This window comes from Leuciscus leuciscus (assembly GCF_965113295.1).
Source record: "Leuciscus leuciscus genome assembly, chromosome: 12".
Lineage (NCBI taxonomy): Eukaryota > Metazoa > Chordata > Actinopteri > Cypriniformes > Leuciscidae > Leuciscus > Leuciscus leuciscus.
The window spans coordinates 2,965,008-2,985,832 of NC_138736.1; the positions used below are offsets into that span (position 1 = coordinate 2,965,008).

General features: G+C 35.7%; 2 protein-coding genes across 3 annotated transcripts in view; one reads left to right on the plus strand and one right to left on the minus strand.

Annotated features, from left to right (window-relative positions):
- Positions 1-5,620: 5,620 nt before the first annotated feature.
- Positions 5,621-8,187, minus strand: utp23 (UTP23 small subunit processome component). Its single transcript, XM_082185986.1, has 3 exons — positions 7,797-8,187; positions 7,479-7,653; positions 5,621-7,396 (listed from the first exon to the last, which is right to left on the minus strand). The coding sequence occupies exons 1-3, from the start codon at positions 7,982-7,984 to the stop codon at positions 7,007-7,009; spliced, it is 753 nt and encodes a 250-aa protein (XP_082042112.1). The 5' UTR covers positions 7,985-8,187; the 3' UTR covers positions 5,621-7,006.
- A 583-nt stretch (positions 8,188-8,770) lies between these two features.
- eif3hb (eukaryotic translation initiation factor 3, subunit H, b) overlaps positions 8,771-20,825 on the plus strand; it is a 77,628-nt gene continuing 65,573 nt past the window's right edge. Inside the window, exon 1 of one of the 2 annotated variants that reach the window (XM_082185961.1) lies at positions 8,771-8,911. In XM_082185961.1, the coding sequence (XP_082042087.1) occupies positions 8,837-8,911 (75 nt within the window). In that variant the 5' untranslated portion in view covers positions 8,771-8,836. Of the gene's footprint in view, positions 8,994-20,825 lie in introns of both variants that reach the window. The other variant, XM_082185962.1, reaches the window with a different exon arrangement.

A 20,825-nucleotide genomic window follows, 5' to 3' on the forward strand; every position in this document is an offset into this window, starting at 1 on the left:
GACTAAATGTGAACATGCATTTACTCATCTCACAGTTTTCCTCATAATAAATAAAAACAGTAAAATGCAACCTCAGAATTTTACGCGAAACTTTTATAATTAACTATATTAAATTACACAAATATAGGCTACTTTATGTATTTAATCTTACATTATTAACCAATGTCTTTGCTACTGATCTAATTCAACCATACTAATAAGCAAAAATGACTTTAGATTAGATTTAGAAATAAGAGTGTTGAACTTCCTTCTCCTGTTTCCTATTGTTCTTGAATCCAGAATAGCAGCACATCTGGAAAGGTTTGTTTGAGCGGCGCCCTCCACTGTACAGGAGTAAATATGCATTATTACTTCACTTTTGGTGTGAAAGGGCCTTAAAATTTGGCAAAAATATCACTTTTGATTTATTTATTAAAAAACAAACAAGCAAGCCCAGCCCAGGGGAGAAAAAGTAACGCAAAAGTAAAGTAACGCATTACTTCTCATATAAAGTAACTAAGTAACGCAGCATTGTAATTGTAAAAAGTAACTTTCCCCAACACTGCTCATTTTGCATGCAACACAAGTCTGTTTATGTGAAGGGAATGACGTAGACTGACGTCAGCCTCAACTGAGCTTTGTAAATGTTTAATGCACTTGAATAGGTGAACATTGCCAAGGCTTTGTGGGAAACACTAGTGAAGACAGCTGGAGTCTGTGAGTGTCCTTGGCAGAATACCAGCTAAACCAGGGCTTTTCAAATGCTTAGATGCCACAAATAAGGTTTCATTAGTCAACATTAAAGTCCCCCTGTGGTGAAAATCCAGCTTTTAATGTTGTTTATGTGTCTATGTGGTGTTTTTAATATGCTTTAAGACAAACCATGTGTAGATTCATAAGTCGACAGCATTGCTGAGTATTTCCTCCTTAAAACTGCAGTGAACCAAAGACAGTCTCAAACACACGCTTTGAAATCGCTGGTGTTTCTGACGTCACAAACTACCTTGTAACCAATCAGATCAACGTGTGATCGTCATCAGTCTATGGTTGGAACACACTTGTTTTAAATACTTCCACATTTTAATTTTTTATCTTATATCTGTTATTTTACAGTTGAGATAGTTCTTTAATGCTGATCTACTTAGCCGGGTTTAAATCCCAGTTGTGCAGGCGGGGCATGTTGTCACACTGCGTTACAATGAGCCCAGCTGTTAGAACTATGATATTCTTTTCTATACTTTTATGAATTCTATTGAGAAACCATGAGAAAAAGCTGAATAAAGACTGAGATTAAATGTTCAGAAATTATTAATTGAACTATGCTGTATAAGCCGTGTTTTCCGGTGTCTTTATCAAACTCAATTTTTTTTTTTTTTTTTTTAAATTTCATAATTTTGTATGAAAAAGTTAATAAGTGTATTTTATTGAGAAAATATTTTAGTTTGTCTTGTTCATTTTTTTTATTAGATTAGATAACATCTGTCATATGATCATGTTACAAAGTGTAAAACGTGCACAATAAAGTTTTGAACTACGATATCTTGCAGACACACACAGACTTCAAGATTCAGCATATGAGTCTCAACAACGGTGATGATGGGAGCCATCAATCAAAACTCATCAATATCTCCCAGCATGCATTGCAGCATGAATAAATTATGCTGAATTGCCTTCTTTTATTATTATTATCTGCTTTTATTTTTGCTGTTGTTTTGTTGCAACTTTTTAGTGCCTTGTTCTGTGATGTTCAGAGTTTTATCTGATTATTTTGTTGATAGTCACCGTTGTTGAGATTCATACGCTGATTCTTCATGTCTGTGTTGGTCTAAAGTATTCAGTAATTCAAAACTTTTTTTGTACACAATGTGTTTTTAAAGTTCTTCAGATTATCTGTTCTGCTGACTCGCATGCAGAAGGGTCAGAACTATTATACTCATTAACTAAAACGTGAAATATATTAGTATTAAACATTTCTCATACAATGGAATATAAGGCTCCAACAATACCCGATCATATTTTCTCTCTCTGATTTTCATGTCATAACGAATGTGTTTTATAAACACACAGTTAAAGCAGCCAGAGGAAATATAAAGTTAGAAAGTCAAGGGTCAAGACCCCAACTATAAAGCAAACACTTATCTCCACAATGGTGACTTCAAATATTATTATTTTCAATAAAACAACAACGTCTAAACCTCTGGTAATTCTCAATAATAACTTTTATGACAAATTGGTTTGTAATACAATATTTTTAAATTACAGGCAACCACAGCTGGCAGTTTTTTTTTTTTTAACCATAAAATGAGGTTCAATGCCATAAAACCTAAAATATTACTACCATATTTTTTTTACGGTAAATCGCTTGCAACCAGCTGCCAGTTTTTTACCGTAAACTTTAGTTCAATGCCGTAAAACATAAATATTTCTACCGTATTTTTTACGGTAAAGTACTGCTAAACACAGCTGGTATTTTTTTTACCGTAAATTTTAGTTTACTTTTTACAGTAAGGTACGGTAAATGCAACGTTAAGGTTTTTTTTTTTTTGTGTACATCCAAAATCCTTACATTTAACAGTATTTTACAGTAAAATTACATGAAATGTCCCATGAGAGCTATTACAGTTTTTCACTGTATATAGTAAGGGTATATACTGTTAAGCAAAAAAGTATTTTACGTTGCTTTATTATTTAACTTAATTTTTTACAGTTTTTTACCGTAAAAATTACGAACAGTTTTTAATTAATGTTGAAAAAAATAAAATAATAGCCTACTCTGAGCCCAAAGTAGGTTTACAAAACTGAGAAAGTCAAAAAGCGTTAGGTTGTGCCCTGCTCTCTCCTGATCATGAACGCTGGATTATTCTGATACACAGAAGACAATGATGTACTGACAATTCAAAGACCAATGGACAAAAAAGTAACGATGCCTTTATTCTTTCTGTTAAACTGACCAGTAAACATTTGTTCACAGACTGTAGTGCTGGTAAATGTAATGAATATATTATTATTAGCCCTTTTAAATGTGCCTCCGCGTTTATAGGGTAATATTTGTAAAATGCATCAATATGCCCTCAAGGTTTCCCCCTCTGTGGTCATATATTCATATGTCTGTATATGAGTGTGTTGCAGGTTGTGTTTTATTGGTTGTTGTCTCCCCTCTTCCCACCCACTCTCACTTTTCCACAGCTTTATTTCTTCAGACCTTTTGAGCTCTGAGGTGTGAACGACCAGGCTAAAACAGGAGAGGTTGACATGACATGAATGACACTTTAACCCCCCAAACAAAGAGAAAGGGCAGAGCCTTCTTCAACACACACACCTAAACAGATCTTGTACAGGTCGTACAGCCAAAGCCAATAAAGCTGCTGTGCAACAGCAGAAGGAAGACTATGGCTTTACCTTACACAGCTGGGGTAATGGGAGAAATAGACAATAGAAATACACACATGATGTTGAGTGAGAAAAACTGCTGCATCAGCAGATATGCGTACATCTGCACGATTATGACATAGACAGGAGACAAGAAGGGATAGGAGAAAACACACCACAAAAACAGCAGATCTATCACAAAAACATAGTATTACGGAAGCCCTGAACCGCAAGGTAAAAATTAAAATTATAGCATTTCAAGATTAAAGTCGAAATATTTCTAGAATAAAGTAGAAATATTTCGAGATTAACCTGTCGAAACATTACGAGAATAAAGTCGTAATATTTTAGAATAAATTTAAAATTACAAGAAGTCTTCCGTATACTTTAATCTCGAAATATTTCAACTTTAATCTCGAAATGCTAGATTTTTTTTACGGATTATGTAACTCGACACCCTTGCCTCATTTAGTATATGTGGTTCTATGAATATGCAAATGAGCCCCGCCTCCACTCACTCACTCAGCTCAGAGATCCACTCGCAACTTTAACAGCCACTTTGTGCATTTATGGTAATTCGAGGTACAATGAGAACTGCGCATGTGCGTAGAGAGAGTCTGTAATATGACAGGTGAGCAGGAGAAGAGATAACCACTCTATCGACTTTTGTACACTTTTATTTCCATTTCTATTTGTGACCAGAGTTGAATGTTTATTTGTAATATATATTTATCTCATTTATTTCTTTATTCATTTTTTTTAATCATATGTTAATTTAACATTCAATAATTTATTTATTTTAATCTAATTTATTAACTTTTTTATTTTTTTGTTTTTTTCTCTAGACGTTTAAGCAAATTTATGAATAAGAAATTAAGCAATTTGTTTATTTATTTATTTATTTTAATTGTATTATTTATGCGTGTGTTAATTTAACACTTAATCACTTATTTGTTTATTTATTTTAATCTCTCTAAAAATGCTGGGTTGTTTCAACTCAAATATGGACAAACTCAACTGTTGGGTTTAAAAATTAATATTAAAAAAATGTAAACCAATGGTTGGGTTTGTCCATATTTGACCCAAACATGAGTTGCAACAACCCAGAACTCATTTTTTCCCCTGGTTTTCCCCGAGACTTTTCTCCGGACCCCAGTTTGAAAACGGACCAGTTTATTTGTTTCAGGACTGAATAGATGACAAATGACATTTGCCTTTGATTTTGATCCCATGCAGACATTAGTGTGTGTTCTGTGTAGATCTGAGCTCAGTGACGAACACGAGCCGCATGCTGTCCTGTCCTCTCTGTGTTTCCCAAGCAACCTGAACAAACAAGCAATACATCCCAACTCAGAGCAAAAATAGCCGAGACACAATGGAGGCTATATTTAAACCCAATAGATCAAGTCTCTGACGTTACAGACATTCAAAGAGACAGAATGGGACCGAGTTCTCTTTCAGAACCTCCGCCATGACGCAACACACACTAAACTCTTATAATGTCCTACAAGATGTTGAGCCAATGTGTTCAAATTACTATTCTTTTAGGCGTTTTCCAAGCGAAAACATTGGAATGTAATATTAATCTATTAATAAATATTAATTTATGTGAACAAACCTTACAAATATCACACTTACTGGGCAACAAAGTCAGGCTGATTGGCTCTTCGAGGCTGTGCCTCCCTCTTGTGGTAAAAACATTAAATGCAACTTGATTTATTATTATAAAATAATAGTATTAAAACATTATCACTTTAAATTGATATTATTCATTTATTAATAAGCATTTCCAATAATATTTAACATGATATATATGAGGAATGTGTGTGTATATATATATATATTCCCATTTCTAATTATTAATACAGTAAGCCAACTACACTTCTGTTCTCAAATAATTAATGATATATATGTATTAAATGTATTAGTGCCGTCAAATTGATTAATCACATCTAACATAAAAGTTTGTGTATGTGTGTTTATATATATGCATGTATATATATACACACACATAATATACAGTATATATACTGTAAATAAATATAACATAAACGCACATATTACATAAACACAAACTTTTATTTTAGATTCGATTAATCAATTTGACAGCACTATTAAATATTTATTACTACAATATAATATAATTGTAACTTAAACCTTTAATTATTGTATAAAAAATTATTGACAAAATTAAGTCAAAAATAAGTGGTTTGCTGGCAAATATATACCTCAAATTATACCTCAAGCGTTACCTAAAAATCTAACTATTACATCATCATTAAAACATTAATTTATTAATTTGATATAATTTGAGCAAACACACACACATACATAGTCTACAACATAATTAGTTATTAATATTTCATTGCTTCTCTCTTGTTTCTGTATGCATTCATAATTTCTTTGTATGACAGCCTGGCCAAAAATGATGTTGTTATCACAAATAAAACAACTGACTCCAACTACGCAATATGCTTACAAAACCTTTAACAAATTTTGAATAATATACTACCACTACTATATATATATATATACACACTACCATTCAAAAGTTTGGGGTCAGTAAGATTTTGTAATGTTTTAAAAAAACAACAACAACAAAAAAACAACAACAGTATTATTGTGAAATATTATGACAATTTAAAATGACTGTTTTCTATTTTAATATATTTTAAAGTGTAATTTATTCCTGTGATCAAAGCTGAATTTTCAGCATCATTACTCCAGTCTTCAGTGTCACATGATCCTTCACAAATCATTCTAATATGATGATTTGATGCTCAAGAAACATTTATGATTATTATCAATGTTGAAAACAGTTTTCAAAATTCTTTGATGAATAGAAAGTTCAAAAGAACAGCATTTATTTAAAATAGAATATTTTCTAACATGTCTTTACTGTAACTTTTGATCAGTTTAACTCATCCTTAATGAATAAAAGTATTGATTTATTTTATTTCTTTCCCCCTAAAATAAAATAAAAATTCTTACTGACCCCAAACTTTTGAAGGGTAGCGTTTAATGTTACAAAAGCTTTAGATTTCAGATAAATGCTGTTCTTTTGAACTTTCTATTCATCACAGCATCATGAAATAAAAATGTAAATAACTGTTTTCAACACTGATAATAATCATAAATGTTTCTTGAGCATCAAATCATCATATTAGAATGATTTCTGAAGGATCATGTGACACTGAAGACTGGAGTAATGATGCTGAAAATTCAGCTTTGATCACAGGAATAAATTACACTTTACTGTATATTCACATAGAAAACAGATGATTTACACTGGAATAATATTTCACAATATTACTGTTTTTGTTTGTATTTTTAATCAAATAAACGCAGCCTTGGTGAGCAGAAGATACTTCTTTTAAAAACATTAAAAATCTTACTGACCCCAAACTTTTGAACGGTAGTGTATATGTATGTATGTATGATATATATATATATATATATATATATATATATATATATATATATATATATATATATATATATAAAACTTAAACATCCACAAAAAAACAGGCCTGGTTTTACAGAGAAACACTAGTTTATTAGACACATGTGGCACACGTGCATGGTCTGGGAAAAGTCAGTCTTTACAATAAAAGAGCGGTGAGAAACGAGCACACTCTTGCTGAAGCTCTGCTGGACTCTAAGCATTAACGGGATCGGATGCGACTGCTTTCTCTCCTCCGACAGGCCGTCGCTTCTTCTTTCTAATCCGCTTCTTTCTCTCCCCGTCCGTCTTCTTGAGCTGCGGAGGCATGGGCTTCTTCTTCTTCTTCAGGCAGCTGAGTGGGTTGGGATTGCTGGATTTCCTCTTGCGTTTCTTGCCTCTCTTGTCCTCGCCGTCTTTCCCGAGGCCTTCCTTTTCTTTCAGACTCCGGATGCTCACGATCGGGTTCACGATCTCCCCGAGCTGAACGGCTTCGACGTGCTTCAGCGTTCGTTCAGACGGCTTGTCCAACACCATTGTGTTGAGGATAATGTAGAGCAGAGGAACCCCTGGGATCTTCTTCAGCGCCTTCGTCAACTCCTGATCCTGGTAATAAAGAATCATTGTGTGTTATTATTCCTTAATTCTACAGAACCACAGGACTTGGTTCCAGTTGTTGAGTCCTTACCTGAGTTGCGATGAAGTAGTGGTGTGGATTTGTCTCTCCAAGCATTGACAGCAAACACTCAGATGCAGGAACCGGATCATTCGTGTGTTTGCATCTCCTGATCTGAAATCTCTGTAAGATGAGTTTCGCTCCATAAAGCTCTTTAGGAAGGGTTTCAAGTTCCTTCAGTGCGCAGCTGCGAAACAACAGCACACATCTGTTATTACACATCATCTCACACACACACACACACACACACACACACACACACACACACACACACACACACACACACACACACACACACGTGCAGCAACACTAGACAAAAGCTTGACTTACTTTGTGGTGCAGAGCTGAACTTCTCCCATCAGATACTTTGGCAATTGCTCTTTGATTTGAATCTTATTCTTTAACGCCGCATGACAAAACGTCCCGTCGATTATTATTTGGAAAGGTTCCCTAAAGCTAAAGTTGTACTTGTAAAAACTGATGGTTTTCTTCGCGTGCTTCTGACGCTTTATCTTCATGCTGGATTATTTACACATAAAGCTCAGACAGTTTGAACGAATAGATTATCCTGACAGGGCAGAAGAAGAAGAACAATCAGTCCGAAATGGTGAGGATTAATACCCTTGATTTATGTCAATATGTCAACAAAACAGTTAGACGAAACTCACGCCAATCTCAAACATTTCTCGCATGGTGCCAGCGTGGTTACAGTAAATGTGTACCGGGTGGAAAACCGCAAGCTGCTATAATTGAAATACCGCGTTAATCCTAACAAATACTAATAGGAATAAGGTAATAATAACTACATATAATATACAAGTTTAATTAATTATGATTAGATAGTGACCTTCAGAACTGTATTAGTTAACTCACTCTAGGAACAGTGCGCAATAGTTATTGTTTCTCCGACCACTATTACAGCTGTACCTTCTAGCGAGCGCGAATCGATTCTTTTGAACAGTTCATTTCATTGAAAGGAACCGTTCAAAACCACCGTAATGTGGAATACGTAGTCACATATTACTCTTTATTACGGGATTTCTATTAATAAGGCTGTTTATTGTAATTTTTTGGATTTCAGTTAAGTTTAAAAAAAAAATATATAAAAAACATTTTACGTTATTAAAAGTAATTTAGAATATAAATAGAATGTGAATATATAATAAACAATATTATATTCGCATCGCTCAGTTGAACATGTTTTTGCACGTTTTCATAAAATGTTTTTTAAATTAATGAATCGCGTTTAGTCCCGGTATTTCAACCCACTCATCGAAAAAGATCCGATTGCAGTAAATGATTCTTTCATCGCTCTCAGGTTCACCGGAAGCCACTGGTTTAACGGTCCTGTATCCCAAACGCTCGTGAAGATGGCATCCCGTAAAGAATCCCCGTCTGGAAAAACACTGGATTCTCCCGTCAAACAAATCCAGATCGAAGGGCTGGTGAGATCCCGTTTAACAGACTCAGTGTAGCGGAGTTCACACAGAGTGTGTGTTTAAATGTCTCTGTGAACAGAAGCTTCTGGTTAGTTCACCTGCAGGTCACTTTGCAGAATGATGTCATGATAATATTCCAAACAGATTAATAATAATAACAACAATTGAAATAATAATAATTTTTCAAAGTTGGCCACAAATACAAATTTAAATAGTAGAAAAAATTGAAATGTAATTTGTATAACTTTATCAATGACCATATAAATTAAATATTTTGATGCACATATGATCAAAAACGCGTGAATATGTTGTATATTGCTGCCCATTTAGGGGTTTACCTGTACATAACCCATTTAATTCCAGTGAATTTCCATATAAGTATATGCTGGTCAAAAGTTTGGAAACATTAGCCTACTATTTTTAATGTTTTTAAAAGAACACAACTTCAAATAATGTTTTTCTGTTTTAATATACTTTAAAGTGTAATTTATTCCTGTGATCAAAGCTGAATTTTCAGCATCATTACTTAAATGTCACATGATCCTTCAGAAGTCATTCTAATATGATGATTTATTTATTATCAGTGTTGAAACAGTTGTGCTGCTTAATATTTTTTTTTATAATCTGTGAAACTTTTTTCAGAACTCATTGTTGAATAAAAATGTAAAAAAGAACAGCATTTTTAGCTTTGATCACAGGAATAAATAAAGTATATTAAAATAGAAAACCATTATTTGAAGTTGTAATAATATTTCACAATATCACTGTTTCTTTCTGTATTTTTGAGCAAATAAATGCAGGCTTGATGAGCAGAAGAAACTTCTTTCAAAAACATTAAAAAGAGTAATGTTTCCAAACTTTTGACTGATACTGTATGTATATATATATATATATATATATATATATATATATATATATATATATATATATATATATATATATAATACTGTTTTATTTATATATTTGCATATGAAAATATTATGAAAAAGTTGCAAACACATACTTTTATTTACTTTTTAGGACAGTCATGCAGTTTGTTTCATTGTCCTGTACAACCTTAACTGGGAAACACCTGGGATTAAATGGGTTAATGTATGTTAACAACTGAAGCAAAAAAGAAAAAAAATTATAATAAAAAAGCAAGTCTAATTGAAATCATGAAACTTATACAATTATTAAACTTATACAATTTTTTTAATTTTTTTATGTCCACACAAATTCGGTGTTGTGTTTTTTCTGGTAATCAAATGAAGACATAAAACATGAATTTAATTTCTTTTGATCATATGAAATTAAACAAACTTTTAAACAAATTAAAACATGGAAGAAAAATTGTGAATATTCCTTAAAAAAATTAAGTTTTGGTTGAAAAAAAATATTTGTATTAGTGTTATTATTATTATTACATTGAGACGGATCTAAATTCTACTACGGTAATATTTCTGTCAAGTTAAACCGAACTTTTATTTTGACGGGTTGCCGTGAAGACCTTTTGAGTTTCTGTGTGTTTGACATGATGATAGTTTTTCTTCATATTTGTAGTAAATATTTGTTCATATTTTATAATGGTATGGGAAACACTGCATTGTTTACGTTCTGCACGCATTAGTTGAACCCATCCAGTCCTGTACAGGTTTGAGGATTATGTAGATTGAGAAGTTGAATGGATATTATGTTAGATTGTAAATGATTGAATGGTGACGTACACATTTCTCCACCGATTGTTATCAAATATGGAGATATTTCAATGTGTTTTGTCAGTTTTTCGTTGTGTTTTTCATGTGCTTATGAAGACATGATCGCAGTCTGAGAGTTCCTGGTTTGTATAATTATTAAGTAACTGCATTGTCTTGTTATAAACCCTCAACTATCTATCTTCTAGTTCCATCAGATTGTAGAAGATCATCTCCTGATCAGGAGCACTCAGATCATGTTTTGCTGTGTTTTTGTAGTTCATTCGTTTGTACGGCCACAATAAATCCACTGAACCGACTTCAATCCAGTGAAGCTTCTCAGTCATTTAACTTTCTTTCTGAGTGCTAAATGTTGTGAATGCTCGGAAACTTCATGCTTGTTTTTAGCATATGCTTTGTTTGTTGAAAGCCGTGGCACTTTGTGTTCCTCTCTTCTAGTGTTTGTGCCGCAGAAGAAAAGCTGTTCCCTGATTGCATTGCTTCTCTCTCCATCGCTTCACTGAAGCTCGGCTCCTGGTTCGCTGTAGTTGGAGATGTTTGAATGGTTGTTTTGTGCCTGAGGGGTTTCCAGCTCATTCTCTGCGGCGTCTCGATGCTCCACGTTAAGGCGCTTGACGGTTCATGGGCCTTTTTACACATTCTGATGTTTCTGAGGAAACATTTGGGCTTCCTGAAGGTTTCTTTGTTTTCCCACTATTTCACTGAATAAGGTTTTTCATGCACGCGTCGCTGGGAGTTGTTTTTGTTTTTGTATTTTTTTTGCCCCGTAGTTGCAAACTTCATTATAGTGTTTCCAGCTCAGAGCTGCAGATATGTGTACAGATATGGATGATGGTTCAGAATAACAAAACTCTAACAGACGACAGTGTGAAATATATTATTCAAATTTCAAAGAACTAGGGCTGTGAAACGATTAATCACATCCAAAATAAAAGTTTGTGTTTACATAATATATGTGTGTGTACTGTGCATTATTATTTTGTATATATAAATATACACACATGCATATATTTAAGAAATAGTTGCTTATAAATACTGTATATATATATACAGTACAGGCCAAAAGTTTGGACACATTATTATTTTTAATGTTTTTGAAAGAAGTTTCTTCTGCTCATCAAGCCTGCATTTATTTGATCAAAAATACAGAAAAAAATGTAATATTGTGATATATTATTACAATTTAAAATAATTGGTTCTCAATTTATTATACTTTAAATTATCATTTATTTCTGTGATGCAAAGCTGAATTTTCAGGATCATTACTCCAGTCTATCACATGATCCTTTAGAAATCATTCTAATATGATGATTCATTATCAAAGTTGGAAACAGTTCTGCTGCTTAATATTTTTCATAACCTGTGATACTTTTTTAGGATACTTTGATGAATAAAAAGTAAAAAAAAAAAAAAGCAAATGTTTTAAAAATAGAAATCTTTTGTAACAGCAATATCCACTACTGGTCAGTCATTTGGGGTCAGTAATTTTTTTTCTTTCTTTTTTTGAAATAAATCAATACTTTTATTCAGCAAGAATGTGTTAAACTGATAAAAAGTGATAGTAAAGAAGATTTATATTATTTTATATTATAAAATATTTTTTTATTTAGAATAAATGCAGTTCTTTTTAACCTTTTATTCATCAAATATATTAGGCAGCAGAACTGTGTCCAACACTCATAATAAATCAGAATATTAGAATGATTTCTAAAGGATCATGTGATAGACTGGATGTCACATGTGACACTGATAGACTGGAGTAATGATGCTGAAAATTCAGCTTTGCATCACAGGAATAAATTATTTTTTAAAGTATATTCAAATAGAAAACTATTATTTTAAGTTGTAATAAAATTTACAATATTACAGTTTTTTTCTGTATTTTTGATCAAATAAATGCAGGCTTGATGAGCAGAAGAAACTTCTTTCAAAAACATAAAAAATAGTAATGTTTTCAAACTTTTGGCCTGTACTGTACTATATATATATATATATATATATATAATTTGTATTATAAATAAATATAAATATTTTTATATATAAATAACAAGTTTTTCTTAAATATATACATGCATGTGTGTCTATTTATATATGTAAACACAAACTTTTATTTTGGATGCGATTAATCGTTTCACAGCCCTAAAGAACTATTTTCTATTTGAATATACTTTAAAATGTCATGTATTTCTATACATTTTTAGTCAGAAGCCATTTTTTTCCTCCAGTAAATCATTCTAATATGCTGATTTATCAGTATAGCGAGTTTAAAATGATGTTTAATTAAAAAAGGTTAGGCTAATTTAAATGTTTTAAGGCTGAAAAAGTTGTTGAATAGAATTATCGTGTTTTCAATTCGTGATTGATTATTGCCGTCACTTTCTCTTCACTCGGTGACTCAAGCTCATCCCTATGAAGCACATTATTAGGAGAATTTGTGGACATTCTTTGAACTTTGATAGATGTCATAATCAAGTCATTTGGTGATAAAAGGTGATTATAATGGGTGATATTGACAATATCAGCAGGCCTATGTATCCGTCTTTGTGTTTGGATCCCCAGAGTGCTCTAATCTCTATTTCTTAATTGATCAAAAACTGAATTTGTTTGGCATTTCTTGTCCTCCCAGTGAAGCCGCCAGCTCGAGTCGCATTTGCAGGTTTCTGAAAGCGCATCTGATGCCGGTGTTATTGATATGCTTGTTTTCTTGTTATAATCCTCCCCTGTGAGCAAAACGGTGAGTTAAGAAGGAATAGAGGAAGACCCTGATATTAACCATCTGCTGTATTCTCCCCTTTGGGTTCGGCCACCTGAGCATCAGCCATTGTTGCCTGCTGTTCACAGAGTTTTTAGATGAATACAAATAAGCTAAATGTAAAAAGCAGGTGGATTAGAGGCGACTGCTTCAGGGTGGGTAAGCAGCTTAAACGGAGAGCTCTACAAATCCCTTCCAGGGATATATATCTTCTCAGCTCTTTCTCTCTCTCTCTCCGTTTATGAAACTCTTTATTTTTGACCTTTCAGGCAAAAGCTAAGCACTTTTTAAGCAGTGTGAAATAAGGTCTGCTTATGCATGAGAATCATAGCAGGGTGATGTTTAAATCGTTTCTGATTTTCCGAGTTTTTCTTTCTCTCTCTCTCTTTTTTTTTTAATGCAAATAATACAGAATATACATATTTTTTCCAAGTCATCTCAATGGCAAAATATTTACCTGAATTCACCCTGTATGCATATTTCGTTTTTTGAAAAATATGCCATTTCTGAATGCACTTTTACCAACTTGTCTTCCTCAAGATGATACACAACTCTTTTACTTTCTGCCTCTGCTTTCTGTACAGGAGTTATTCTCTTAATTAGCAACATAAATATCCCCCTTAATGCTGTGCTTGAACACTTCTGTCACCCAGAGGAAAGGCAGGTGGTCAACAGGGGGCAGCAGAGATCCACTCAAATCACTCCTCTCTTCATGCACGTCTTTACATCTCTTCAAACGGTGACGTTCGGGTGAAACACTGAAGGCTGAAAGCTTGAAGGAAGCATCAATGCATGTCACCGCCTACTAAGCAGACAGTGCTTTTGTGAATATTCTGCTTTAATATAGTCTACTTGCATAAATATGAAAAGAAATATTACCGGCCACTTTATTAGGTACACCTGTTCAACTTGCTCGTTAATGCAAATATTTATTCAGACAGCAACTCAATGCATGCAGACATGATCAAGATGATCTACTGAAGTTCAAACCGAGCATCAGAATAGGGAAGAAATGTGGTTTAAGTGACTTTGGCATGGCTGCTGGTCTGAGAATTTCAGAAACTGCTGATCTACTGGGATTTTCACACACAACCATCTCTAGTGTTTACAGGAAATGGTCCGAAAAAGAGGAAATATCCAGCGAACGGCAGTTCTGTGAGTGTAAATGCCATGTTGATGCCAGAGGTCAGAGGAGGTCGAGCTGATAGAAAGGGAACAGTAGATGCGAGTTTCCATTACAGATTTGCACAAAAAAACAAAAAACTATTGCGAAATGACGGCGTTTCCATTAGCCGATGTAATGCGACTAAAACGTTTTTTTTTCCTCTCGCGAAAAGTCACTCCAAAAATCATGGAGACAGATGTTGGTAGGTTTAAGTATATCCCAGCCACTGCACTGACCATTACTATTAATAATATGCGTGTTATCCAAGCATTAATGGTAAGGAAAGACCCTTATACTTGTGAACGGTTGGTGTTTCTGGGTGTTTCTCCCTCATTTCTGCTTCGAGGTCTTGATTGTGGCATTTCTTTGAGGTGCAGAATCCAGTATTCCTGTAATTCTTTTGTCTTTTATGAATTTAATAAAGAGCTCTGTCTCGTATTCTGTCCAATCACACCGCGTCATCTACGTCAGGTGACCTGTAAATGCACAAAAACTGTTTCCATTGCAGTTTTGCGAAATATTCCTTTTTCGAATCGCCTGAAAAACCTCATGCGAACGGGAAAACTTTTTTGCGATAAATGGGAGTTTTTGTGAAATTGACGTGTTTCCATTGGGCGTATTTTCAATTCGCAATTTCAATTTGCGCAATTTGAAGGGTAATGGAAACACACGGACTTACCAAAAGTGAACTATAGAGGATTGGGAAATCGTTGTCTGATCTGACGAGTCTCGATTTCTGCTGCGACATTCAGATGGTCGGGTCAGACGTTGGCGTAAACAACATGAAAGCGTGGATCCATCCTGGCCCACGATGCACAGTGAGTCTTAAAGGGTTCGTTCACCCAAAAATGAAAATTCTGTCAGTAATTACTCTCCCTCATGTTGTTCCAACCCCGTAAGACTTTCGTTCATCTTCGGCACACAAATTAAGTATTTTTGATGAAATCTGAGAGCTGGATCACTGCTCCATAGGCTTCTATGGGATCGAAACTTGCCGGCGCAGAAAAGTTAGTAAAGACAATGTTTAATATAGTCCAAGTGACTACAGTGGCTCAACCTTAAGTTTATCAAGTGACGAGAATACTTTTTGTGCGCAAAAACAAACAAAAATAACTTTATTCAACTATTCATTTTCTTCTGTGTGGGCCTCTGAGTGAGGCAACTGGGTTGTACGTCAGAACGTAGGCTCCCTATTGGCCGACACTGGTCATGTGATGCATCACACACGACCAGCGTCGACCAATAGTGAGCCTACGTTCTGACGTTTTTTGTTTTTGTTTTTTTACTGACAGAATTTTCATTTTTGGGTGAACTAACCCTTTAAGAAATTTAGATTTCAAATTAGCTGCATTTACATGGACCCTAATAATCGTATTGTAATCGGACTAGTAGCACAGAGTCAGAATAAAAAAAGTCACGTGACCACGTCGAGCGGAAAATAAATTGGCCAATTCTGATTAAAATTTAATTGGGACTGTAAGGGGTGGTTTAAACCTTTTCTAATCCAATCGAGAGGACATGTAAACACTTTATCAGATTGAAAACTGAAACACTTGTGCAGTGACGTATGACGTGTGGAATCGAGCTGTTGTTGTTGTTGAATGAAGTTTCATAAATCCATCCCACCAGTCCTCGTTTCAGACTCTCATCCACAGATGCCTTGTTTTGGGCATCATGGGAAGGGGCGATCTTACTGATTAATAAATATAAGCAGTACGGCATAGCGGTTCATGTGCCCGTCGTGTCCTAACTAGGACCTGAAATAGAAAAATATTAAATCTGCTCTTTAAAACAAAGAAAGAAGCGATGTAGGAGAATAGTTTGCCCAAACAGCGGGAACCTTTGTGCGGTGAGCACATGTCAAAAATCAATCATATGATTTAATACTTGTGACATTTAAACACGCATATCAACCCGATCACTTAATTAAGCGTTCATGTAAACACTACATTCAGATTCTTCAGTCGGCTCACGTCGACTCACTCAAATTCTGCACTTGTGGCACTCTTGAGTTTTTGTTTTGTTTTTGCCCCTCATGAAGTGAATATGATTTAAGTGGGCACAAATAAGCATAAGCTCCTCCTGTAACAATGAATGATTGAGTACCCTGTTCTTTTCCTAGCCATCGGAAGAATGTATCTGGTTTAGGGCCCTTTCACACCTACCTTGTTTGGTCCGGATTAACTTTTCAGTTTGATCCGAATCAAAATTACAGGTGTGAAACCTCCCCCGCACCACGATCCAGACCAAACAGATGACATTTGATCAGTCGCAAAGAGCTAGTCTCGGTCCGGATCAAACTGAACAAAGTTTTGGTTCGTTTCTAGTGTGAACGCATTTTCTGTATGGTTCGGACTTTCAGACCATTTACAGGAAGTCCCGGTGGTTCCTGCAGGATTGCTTGCTCTTCTCCTCCTTTCCTGCCGGCGACGATTAAGTGTTCGCACAACGAGGACGTTCATTTGGCGAATGTGAACTAGCCTCGAGTATAGCTGGTGCTGTAGAGAGTAATGCCTTAATAATAACAGTATAGCGGCAACGATATGCGTACGTTCATTCATTCTTGTCAAATTATTATTATTATTTTTTCATTCTTCTCAAAGTTACCCGGTGAATTGACAACACACTGACGTCAGACCATAGACTGTAAAAAAATATGGACGTAGTGTCCGTGACGTCACCTGTAGGTTTCTGAAGACCGTTTTTGAAGCCTAAAGTGGGCGTGCCCGACCGTCGCCATCTTGGCAGCGCGTCACTCCCGAATTTATATATTTTTACAGTCAGACAATGAGCTGAGGTAACGTGACGGCTAACAGACAGCAGACAAACGGCTAATGATGACTAATGACCACAGCCGCGGGAATCCACCTGTCACTCAAAAGTGAACACACCCTTAATTATGCAGAAATTTAAGGCTTAATATAATTTAAACGGATGAGATATAAAAAAAATTCACCCCCCTCACAGTCGTCATGAAGGGCAAAATTAGCTATATAGACCAAAGCCACTGTTTGCTCCAGGCTGTAAACATGTTTTTTTCTGCTGTAAAGTTGGGCATTTCAACATGGGGGAGATGCAGATTTGACTCGCTTTTGCAGCCAGCCTCTAGTGGCCAGTCGATGAATTGACGTTTAATTCACTTCAGTGTTGGTTTCAAGAGAGAGACAGGGAGGTTGCCGCTTGCGTCAGACGCACGTCCGTTTACAAACTAATCAATGTCAAGATGCATCCCACATAGATGATGACGACAGGACGCAAGTACGTCATGTAAAGTTCTTTAGTGCGGTCACATAATTGCAATGTGAAACCAAACCAAAACTTACCGAATGTATGATATGTATCAAAACATGACCTTTGGTTCGGACTCTCAGGTGTGAAAACGCCCTAAGGCTATGAATTCTTTGTACTTTTAGGATCAAAATAACTGGTTCCCATCATCCAAATGGATAAATTCGGCACCTAGCAGGTTAGGCCAGTGGTTCTCAATCCTGGTCCTGGGGACCCACAGCTCTGCACATTTTATATGTCTCCTTTATCTGACACACCCAGTTCAGTTCATAGAGCTCTTTCCTAACGAGGTGATGATCTGAATCAGGTGTGTTAAATGAGGGAGACATACAAACTGTGCAGAGCTGTGGGTCCCCAGGACCAGGATTGAGAACCACTGGGTTAGGCAACTTCCCTCCCGTGCTCTTTATGACTAATGTGTTTAGGTGTCTTTAAAACTGTGATTCACTCTCTCAACAACCTTTTGGTGGATTCAGATGGTGACAGAAGGTGAGTGTGTGGAGCTTATATACGGCCCTTGAGGGCCCTCTGAGAGCCGATACCACAGCGACGGCGGGCTGTGAAGTGCAGATTAACAGTCTGAGAGAAGAATTTGATTCGCCGTAAAGCTGTAGCACTTCTACAGCAAGCGTAAAAGATTGATGGCTGAGCTGGTGCAGTGGGTGCACAATAAGACTCTTGCTAGCAACAGGAATAAAGCGAATCTGAGTTTCTTACAGTATTTGTCCTTCAGCATTCCTCACTGTGCTCCGGCTGAGGTCAAAGTAACAACCTCAACTCCGATTAGAAGATTTTTCTTTAGGTTTTGCTGGGAAATATTGCGTTGTGGCATCCAAAAGACTTCTTTTCATCACCGTTTCATAACTAAAAACTCAATTTATAGCAATTGAATGTCTTTAAAGCATCTTTTAAAGCTGCTTTCTTTGGTCCTACACTGTTAAAAATAAAGTGATGCCACAGAAGAACCATTTTTGGTTCCCCAAAGAACCTTTCAGTGAACCCTATTTCAATGGAAAGGTTCCATGGATGTTAACAGTTCTTCATGGAATCAATCCATATTGATCCATATCCACATTCATCACCATTTCATAAGTAAAACAACTCAATTTACAGCTATTTAATGTCTTCAAAGCATCTTTTAAAGCAGCTTTCTTTGGTCCTACACTCTTAAAATTTTTATTTTTATTAAAAATTATAATTATAATACACAGAAGAACCATTTTTGGTTCCCCAAAGATCCTTTCAGTGGACCATTGAAGAACAATTTTTTTCCTAGTGTGAAGAACCCTTTTCCAATATGGATGTTACTGATTCTTTATGGATTCAAAGAACCATTATTTTTAAGTGCAGAGACTAATGTCGGGCTAGTTTTTGTGGTGTGTTCCTCACGTCGACTCTTTAATCCAGCGGGAGTTTGTCTGATTCAGCATGTTGAATCACTGTCGTGAGAGAGATCGCTCTGATTGGCCGATCAGTTTAGCGAACGATTTTTACTTGCCCTGTCAAAATGCACAAAAAGTTATTGTTTTCTATGTGTTTGACCCATGTGACCTTGTAAACAGTGCTTTAAGACTTTCAGGTAGGTCTAACAGGTAGTTATCAAACACTTGACAGTCTTCACTGCATAAATTAAATGTGTATTTATCCTTATTAAAGCTACAAAAGTTATTCAGTCAAGAGCAGTGAGTGATTTTCTCTTTTTCTTTTGTTCTTTGATTATCCTTAATGACAGACAGCAGCAGGATTGTTAGGCTGCTGTCACTTTAAGACATGAAACACATCCCATTTTCTCCGATCCCATCCCACGCATCCCATTTTACACGTGTACTTTTACGTTTACATCGCTGTCGTGAAATAGATCGCTCTGATTGGCTGTTCAGTTTAGCGAACGAGTCTTTGGGGTGTGTTCAAGGCAAGCACAGTTTTTTGTCCCAGACACAGCCGACGCGAGGGCGACAACACTCAACTTTGATCACCACTATTTTTTAATGTCGGCTTGGTGTCTCAGCCTTAAAGCCCCACTGAAGTGCCTTGGAACTTGCAGCTTTGTTTGATGCATTGATGTTATTTCCACGGAAACGGGAAGCTAAGGCGGGGCATATTGGATGGCCCCTCCCCCTTTTCAAAATAGCCAATAGCGTTTAGTTTACCTCACAGACTGCGAGTTGCACTTGACTGCGAATCCGAGCGCTGATGACACATTGGATTCAATAGGAGATGTGTGAATAATTTCTAGCCATTTCATTCTTAACCAACGGAAAACAGGATAAAACTCGAGCGTTTGAGCAACCGAACACACTTCTCCAAACCATATTGCTCCGTGTCAACACTCGCTTCGGCCAGGTGGTATTTATCGGATAGGGGGCGGAGCTTTAGATTCTAGAGAGCATTTGATTGGACCGAAGATGTGATGAGAAGCGGTGACGTCATAAAAATCCGTGATCCAGTTTAGCGGAAGTGGGAGACTAAGTTTTGAATGCTTATATCTCCTAAATGCTAATTTTGTCAATGTTTTGTAATACACCAGCTTATTCATAACCTTAAGCAATGAACATATTCATACTAAAAGCTAAAAAACTTACATTTTGATTTCAGGTGTCTTTAAGAGTGTAGTTCTGACACAAAGTAGATCTGCTGGAAACTCGTCTGAAGTCGTCCGTCCACTTTTTCTGATTAGTGCACACCTTGCCGAAGACTCCTCTTCGTGACTTTGCAGTGTCTGAGTTTCAGTTGCTTGACAGATGGACTACAGGGACTAGCGCTCAATGCCTGCCTCATTCTCACTCTGGATCCCCGGTGACTTCGGCTTGGGTTAGAAATCACTCTCTTTTCGACCTGTGAATGCCACTTGCTCTGTAACTCTCACCGTAACCTTGTCCCACTAAGACAATGAGCAAAGGCTTTGTCGAAACTTGACACATCCGGACATACGGCTGGTTTCCTCCCTTGTCGTTTCTTTGCTGTATTTTTAAATCTTTCAGTGCTTTTTGCGAAGGGCAGACAACCTATTTTTTTGCTTTA